Source organism: Procambarus clarkii, chromosome 17 (assembly GCF_040958095.1).
Source record: "Procambarus clarkii isolate CNS0578487 chromosome 17, FALCON_Pclarkii_2.0, whole genome shotgun sequence".
Taxonomy (NCBI): domain Eukaryota; kingdom Metazoa; phylum Arthropoda; class Malacostraca; order Decapoda; family Cambaridae; genus Procambarus; species Procambarus clarkii.
Genome location: NC_091166.1, coordinates 44,725,336 through 44,734,138, shown reverse-complemented (window position 1 = coordinate 44,734,138; position 8,803 = coordinate 44,725,336). Strand labels below are relative to the sequence as shown.

The window sequence follows — 8,803 nt, the reverse complement described above, 5'->3', positions numbered from 1 at the left end:
CCGTCTCTCCCACCCCCATGCCTTCCCTTCCCCCCCTCCCCCCTAAGCCCCCCACTCTCCCCCACCCCACCTAAGTCTTCCCCTCTCCCCCACTCCCCTAAACCCTCCCCTCTTCCTCACCCACCTCAGCCCTCCCTTTTCCCCCACGCCCCCCAAGCCCTCCACCCTTTTCTCTTCCCCCAAGCCCCCCCATCTCCCCTATCCCCCACAGCCTCTCCTCCCCCCATGCTTCCCCAACCCTCCCTCTCTTACCCACCCCCTGTACCCTCCCCCTCTTATCCACCCCCTGTACCCTCCCCCTCTTATCCACCCCCTGTACCCTCCCCCTCTCCCCCACCACCCCAAGCCCTCCCTCCTCCACCAATCCCCCCGTGCCAGGTCCCCCCAGCTCCCACTCACCCCAGATCCCAAAGGTCCCCCCCAGAAAAGAAGCAGAAGAGAGTCAGTTTCAGGGTGATGTACTCGAACATAGATGGGATCACAAGCAAGACAAGTGAACTAAGGGAAAGAGCACAAGAAGTTAACCCAGATGTAATCGGACTCACTGAAACAAAACTCTCTGGAATCATAACGAATGCCGTGTTTCCCCAGGAGTATACAGTAATAAGGAAAGAGAGGGAAGGTAGAGGAGGAGGCGGAGTGGCCCTACTCATGAGAAGGGAATGGAGTTTTAAGGAGATGGCCATCCCGGGCTGTGAGGAGTTCAGAGACTACATAGCAGGCACCATAACAATGGGAGGACCAAGAATAGTAGTAGCAGTAATATACAACCCTCCACCAAATGACAGGAGACCCAGTCAAGAGTATGAAAACAACAACAAGGCAGTTAACACTATAATTGAGAGGGCAGCCTCTGCTGCCTGTAGAAATAGATCCCACCTGCTCATCATGGGCGACTTCAATCACGGAAAGATTGACTGGGAGAACAAGGAACCGCATGGAGGCGAGGATACGTGGAGAGCCAAACTATTGGAGGTGGTGACAAGCAACTTTTTAACCCAGCATGTCGGAGAACCCACAAGGATGAGAGGCAATGACGAACCAGCGAGACTCGACCTAGTCTTCACTCTGAACGACTCCGACATAAGAGAAATCGGTTTTGAGGACCCAGTAGGAATGAGCGACCACAGTGTACTGGTGTTTGAGTACTTGATTGAAGAAGGGTTATTGAACTCGAGGAGGGATACCGAAACCAAAAGGTTAGCATACCGAAAGGGAAACTATGAGGGGATAAGAAAATTCCTAACAGATATAGCATGGGAAACAGAGCTCAGGGGAAAGACGGCCCAAGATATGATGGATTACATCACGCAGAAGTGCAAGGACGCAGCGAACAAGTTTGTCCCAGTCCAAAAGGAAAACAGAGAAATGAAGATGAGAAACCCATGGTTTAATCAAAGATGTAGGCTAGCTAAGCAGCAAAGTAAAAGGGCATGGAGAAACTATAGGAATAACAGGACACTGGAGAGCAGAGAAAGATACCAGAATGCCAGGAATGAATATGTCAGGATGAGAAGAGAGGCAGAAAGACAATACGAAAATGACATCGCAAGCAAGGCAAAGACTCAGCCTAAATTGTTGCATAGCCACATTAGGAGAAAAACAACAGTAAAGGAACAGGTTATGAGATTAAGGATAGGGGCGGAAGGATTCACTACAAATGACAAGGAAGTGTGTGAGGAATTGAATAAGAAATTCCAGGAGGTCTTCACCTTAGAACAAGGAGAAATTCCAGAGGTAAGTGAGGGAATAACTAACCAGGAACCACTGGAAGAGTTTGAGATTACCAGTGGGGAAGTAAGGAAGTGTTTACTAGAGTTGGACGTGACAAAGGCTATAGGCCCAGATGGAATCTCCCCTTGGGTTCTAAAGGAAGGAGCAAGAGAACTGAGCCTACCACTCTCCATAGTGTGTAACAAATCACTGGCAACAGGGGAACTGCCAGATATTTGGAAAGCAGCTAACGTAGTCCCGATATACAAGAAAGGGGATAGACAGGAGGCACTGAACTACAGGCCAGTGTCCCTAACCTGCATACCATGCAAGCTGATGGAGAAGATTGTGCGAAAAAAACTAGTGGAGCATCTGGAGCGAAGGAACTTTGTAACACAGCATCAACATGGGTTCAGGGATGGCAGGTCCTGCCTCACAGGGTTACTTGAATTCTACGACCAGGCAACAAAAATAAGGCAAGAAAGAGAAGGGTGGGCAGACTGCATATTTTTGGATTGTCAGAAAGCCTTTGATACAGTGCCACACAAGAGGCTAGTGCGAAAGTTGGAGATGCAGGCTGGAGTGAGAGGGAAGGTACTCCGGTGGATAGAGGAATACCTAAGCAACAGGAGACAACGAGTCTGTGTGAGGGGTGAGGTCTCAGATTGGCGAGACGTCACAAGTGGAGTCCCGCAGGGGTCAGTCCTTGGACCTATACTGTTTCTGGTATATGTAAATGATCTCCCAGAGGGTATAGATTCGTTCCTCTCAATGTTTGCCGACGATGCAAAAATTATGAGGAGGATTGAAACAGAGGATGATAGTAGGAGGCTACAAGATGACCTGGATAGACTGAGTGAATGGTCCAACAAATGGCTGTTGAAGTTCAACCCGAGTAAATGCAAAGTAATGAAACTAGGAAGTGGAAACAGGAGGCCAGGCACAGGATACAGAATAGGAGATGAAGTACTTAATGAAACAGACAGAGAGAAAGATGTAGGAGTTGATATCACACCAAACCTGTCTCCTGAAGCCCACATAAAGAGAATAACGTCTGCGGCATATGCGAGGCTGGCTAACATCAGAACGGCGTTCAGGAACCTGTGTAAGGAATCATTCAGAATCTTGTACACCACATATGTAAGACCAATCCTGGAGTATGCGGCCCCAGCATGGAGCCCGTACCTTGTCAAGCACAAGACGAAGCTGGAAAAAGTCCAAAGGTATGCTACTAGACTAGTCCCAGAACTAAGAGGCATGAGTTATGAGGAAAGGCTGCGGGAAATGCACCTCACGACACTGGAAGACAGAAGAGTAAGGGGGGACATGATCACAACCTACAAAATCCTCAGGGGAATCGACCGGGTAAACAAGGATGAACTATTCAACACTGGTGGGACGCGAACAAGGGGACACAGGTGGAAGCTGAGTACCCAAATGAGCCACAGAGACGTTAGAAAGAACTTTTTCAGTGTCAGAGTAGTTAGTAAATGGAATGCATTAGGAAGTGATGTGGTGGAGGCTGACTCCATACACAGTTTCAAATGTAGATATGATAGAGCCCAATAGGCTCAGGAATCTGTACACCAGTTGATTGACGGTTGAGAGGCGGGACCAAAGAGCCAGAGCTCAACCCCCGCAAGCACAATTAGGTGAGTACAATTAGGTGAGTACACACACACACACACACACACACACTCACACGCACACACACACACACACACACACACACACACGGACCCCCCGTGGGAGACGGGGGGTCCCCCCTACCTCTTCCCCCATTTTCTTTTCCCCCTTCTGCCCCAATGCCCACACCTACCCCTGACTTCCCCCTGACTAATACAACCTCCCTTCCATTCTCACTATCCATGTTCCATCTGCCCCTCTTCCTCCCACCCCTCTATCCTCCTCCTCCCCCCCCAACCTCTCAACATCTCTATCTGACTCCCAACCTTACGCTACCTCCCAACCCCTCTATGCCTATCAGACCCTCACTAATCTTCAGACCCAGTATGCCCTTCCTACTCCAGACCTACCTACCCAGGCTCTACCCCAGACCCTCCTACCTACCTTCCTAGATGCCCAGCCCCCATTCGCCCCCCAAGCACCCCTCCAGACCCTTTCAACACCCCCAGACACTCCCCCGGATCCCACCAGACACACCCCGGATCCCCCCAGACCCCAGTCACCCCCCCAGACACCCCCCAGTCACCCCCTAGACACCCCCCTAGACACCCCCCCAGATCCCCCCAGACCCCCAGAGAAAGGGCGAACTCTGGTACAAGAGTTTCCATGAAGAATCTCAAGGTTTGGTACACCAATGCTGATGGGGTATCTAATAAAGTAGAGGAGATAAAAGAAAGAGTGAGTGAGGCAGATCCTGACATAGTTGCAATTGTGGAAACTAAAATAAATGACATGATCTCGGATGCAATCTTTCCAGAGGGCTACCAGGTGATAAGAAAAGAGAGAACACAGAGACAGGGAGGGGCAATGGCACTCCTAATAAAGCGGAAATGGAAGTTTGAAGACCTGGGAAATCGAGTTACCAATGAGTGCACAAGCTTCAAACATGGAACTCTAACAGCAGATGGGAGGAAGATTGTGATCTTGGTAATCTACAATCCCCCACCAAACAGTAGAAGACCCAGGCAGGAGTATGATGACAACAACAAGGCATGTATAGATGAACTGCAGAAGGCAGCAACACTAGCCCACGGAATGAGAGCGAAGCTGCTGGTCATGGGGGACCTAAATCATGGAGAGGTAAATTGGGAATCAAGGAATCCCTATGGAGGGGACGAAACGTGGGGAGCAAAATTAGTAGATGTTATAGACAGGAATTTCCTAACACAACATATGAAGGAAGACACAAGGGAAAGAGGAGGAGATGCACCGAGCCTATTAGACCTGATTTTCACCCAGAACGTAGAAGTCATCGAGAATTTGGAGCATGAAATACATCTAGGGGCCAGCGACCATTGTGTTCTAGTCTTTGACTACATGATGGAATTCAAACTTGTGACCAAGGGACAAGAGGTCTGGGAAAAGAGAGTTGACTACAGGAAAGGGGACTATAGGAGGATAAGGGACTATCTGGGAGAAGTGCAGTGAGAGGAAGAAATTAGAGGGAAAACAGTCCAAGATATGATGGACCTAGTCATACAGAAATGCCAGGAGGCCGAAGAGAGATTTATACCAACAGTAAAAGGAAAAAATAAGAGGGAATATAATAACCCATGGTTTAATAGACAGGAAGCAGGAAGTGTCAGGAAGCAGAAATGACCAGCAGGCGGGAGTGGAGGAAGTACAGAAGACAAAGGACAGAGGACAACAGGATCAGATGCAACAGAGCTAGGAACGATTACATTAACATAAGAAAAACATCGGAAAGGGACTATGAGAACGATATTGGGATCAAAGCGAAAAAGCAGCCTAAGTTACTACACAGCCACATAAGAAGAAAAATGTCGGTGAACGACCAAGTGACAAGACTAAGGAAGACAGAGGGGGGCATATACTAAAAGTGACAAGGAAATCTGTGAGGCACTGAATGCCAGATTCCATGGAGTGTTCACTACTGAGCCTGAGCCGCTCCCATTGTTAGAAGAGATTACCCTAGATGAAAGACTATCAGATATAGAGGTGACAGCAGAGGAGGTAATGAAACAGTTGACAACACTGGATGCAACTAAAGCAGTTGGACCAGACAAAGTATCACCGTGGATACTAAAAGAAGCAGCACAGGCTCTCAGTGCACCTCTGGCAATGATCTTTAATGAGTCACTTATGTCAGGAGAATTGCCCAGTTGCTGGAAGAAGGCGAATGTCGTACCGATCTTAAATATAGGCGATAGGGAGGAGGCACTTAACTATAGACCTGTATCACTGACAAACATCCCCTGTAAAATACTGGAAAGAATAATTAGGCTATGACTGATTGCACACCTGGAGAACGTTAGGTTTGTGAACAAACATCAACATGGGTTCTGGAAAGGGAAATCGTGCATAACAAACTTTTTGGAATTCTATGATAAAATAACGAAGATAAGACAGGACAGAGATGGTTGGGCAGACTGCATATTTCTGGACTGCCAAAAAGTTTTTGATACAGTACCGCACATGAGACTGCTGTTCAAACTTGAGAGGCAGGCGGCGGTGGGAGGAAAGGTCCTAGCATGGATAGGGAACTACCTAACAGGAAGGAGCCAAAGAGTTACGGTAAGAGGTGAGAAGTCGGACTGGCGAACAGTAACAGCAGTACTACGATCCTTGTGGAGTACCACAAGGATCGGTGCTGGGACTAATTCTATTTCTAGTATATGTTAACGACATGTTTACAGGAGTAGAGTCCTACATGTCGATGTTCGCAGATGACGCAAAGTTGATAAGAAGAGTTGTGACCGATGAGGATTGCAGGATCCTCCAAGAGGACCTGAACAGGTTGCAGAGATGGTCAGAGAAAAGGCTACTCGAGTTCAACACGAGGAAATGTAAGTTATGGAAATGGGACTAGGTGATAGAAGACCAAAGGGACAGTACACAATGAAGGGGAACTGCCTACCTGTGATGACGCGAGAAAGAGACCTGGTCGTGGACGTAACACCTAATCTATCTCCTGAACCACATATAAATAGGATAACGACAGCAGTGTACTCTACACTGGCAAAAGTTAGAACATCATTCAGAAACCTAAGTAAGGAGGCATTTAGGGCGCTTTACACTGCCTACATAAGGCCAGTCTTAGAGTATGCTGCGTCATCATGGAGTCCCCATCTGAAGAAGCATATAAGGAAACTGGAAAGGTTCAGAGGTTTGCAACGAGACTCGTCCCAGAGTTACGAGGGATGTGGTATGAGGAGCGCCTGAGGGAACTGTGCCTTACGACACTAGAAAGAAGAAGGGAGAGGGGGGACATGATAGGAACACATAAAATACTCAGGGGGATTGACAGAGTGGACATAGACGAAATGTTCAAACGGAATAGTAACAGAACGAGGGGACATGGGTGGAAGCTGGAAACTCAGATGAGTCACAGGGATGTTTGGAAGTTTCCTTTTAGCGTGAGAGTAGTAGGAAAATGGAATGCACTTAAGGAACAGGTTGTGGAAGCAAATACTATTCATAATTTTAAAGCTAGGTATGATAGGGAAATAGGACCATAGTCATTGCTGTAAACAACCGATGCTCGAAAGGCGGGATCCAAGAGTCAATGCTCGATCCTGCAGACACAAATAGGTGAGTACAAATAGGTGAGTACACACACACACACACACACACACACGCACACACACACACACACACACACACACACACACACACACACACACACACACACACAAGGAAAGACTGTAAACCAGAAATTCATTGCTTGGAAATGTGGCGATGCCACTGAACAGTTAATGTCACTCAAGATGGAGGAGGTAAGTAGGTAAGTAATTATTAAAAGAAGGCGTGGATGACAAAAATAAAGTACACGTGTGGTTCAGTATGCGATACAGAGAAGCTAAAGAAAGGACAAGAAAAGCCTGGAAAAAGTACAGAGAAATGGGAACAGAAAATAAAGAGAAACAGAGAGGTGCTAAAGAGAACAAGGAATGAATACGCCCGAATTAGGAGAGAAGCCGAGAGGCAATTTGAAAATGTCATTGCTGCAAATGCTACGGAATAACCAAAGCTGTTCTATAGCCATATAAGAATAAAAACAACAGTGAGAGACCATGCACTCAGATTGAGGAAACAAGGGGGAGTTCTCATAGAGAATGATAAGGAGGTATGCGAGGAACTCAAGACCTCCTGAAAGATTTCAGGAGGTCTTTACATTAGACCCAGCGTGTAGACCAAGGTTGCAAGATGAAAGGTTTGAGGAAATACTGGATGGCATTGTTGTCACGGTGGAAGAGGTGGACAAAATCCTGGAGAAACTAGACGTAACAAAATCAAAGGGGCCAGACCTAATCTCACAATGGATCCTGAGGAAGATTGTAGAAGTACTTTGCTCCCTATTGCCTAAACTTTAAAATAAAACCCTTGAGACATAAAGTCTCTCAGAAGTCTGGAAAAAGGCTAATGTAGTCCCAGTATTCAAAGGAGTCAACAACCTACAGACCAGTGTCATTGACAAGTATTCTTTGTAAAGTGCTGAAGGTAATCGGGTCGAGAATGGCGGAGCATTTTGAGAAGATCCACTTTGTGACGATAAATCAGCATGATATAGCAATGGAAAATCGTGACAGACAAACCTGACTGAGTTTTATGACAAGGTTAATAAAATAAGACAAAAAAAAAAGGGAAGTCTCGGTAGACTATTTTTCTAGACAGTCAAAAGGCATTTGACACTGTTCCCCGGGAGTACAGGCCGGATCACGATATGATAGCGGACAGAGTGTATCGTGATCCGGCCTGTACTCCTCTTGACATACCAGAAAACATTCTAAGGAAACTACTCCAAGCTTGTACTAAAGAGGCACCCTTCTTGAGCCCGGATGGGCACATGTGTAAGCAAGTAGATGGGGTCGCCATGGGTTCTCCCCTAGGTGTCCTGTTTGCGAACTTCTACATGGGAACCATCGAACAAAAGGTCTTAGTCGACATGAACTTGAAACCGGCCATATACTGCAGGTATGTTGACGACATTTTTACACAGGTACCTGATGTCAGACATCTGCAGGAGCTGAAGGAGGCATTTGAGCGGAATTCTATGTTGCGTTTTTTCTTTGAATTCTATGTTTTTCCTCCGTGGTCTGACATTGTCACATTTTTAATCACGTGTTTATTTTCGTGATATATATATATATATATATATATATATATATATATATATATATATATATATATATATATATATATATATATATATATAATATATATATATATATATTATATATATATATATATATATATATATATATATATATATATATATATATATATATATATATATATATATAATTTGTATGAAACGTGTTGGATATATATATAGGAGCAGCGTGCCTTAAGTACACATATGCTCTCCACAGCCCGTCCTCCTAAGGTATCCCAATGTCAAAATAACGGTCAGATTACAGTGGGCTCTCCTCATCTACCAGAG

The 8,803-nt window shown here is 46.0% G+C and overlaps 1 protein-coding gene across 1 annotated transcript in view; it reads left to right on the top strand.

Annotated features, from left to right (window-relative positions):
- LOC138365689 (uncharacterized) overlaps positions 1-7,384 on the top strand; it is a 12,487-nt gene extending 5,103 nt beyond the window's left edge. Inside the window, exons 2-3 of the mRNA XM_069326181.1 lie at positions 6,057-6,206; positions 7,203-7,384. Coding sequence (XP_069182282.1) covers positions 6,057-6,206; positions 7,203-7,384 — 332 coding nt within the window. The remainder of the gene's footprint in view (positions 1-6,056; positions 6,207-7,202) is intronic.
- The last annotated feature ends 1,419 nt before the right edge of the window (positions 7,385-8,803 follow it).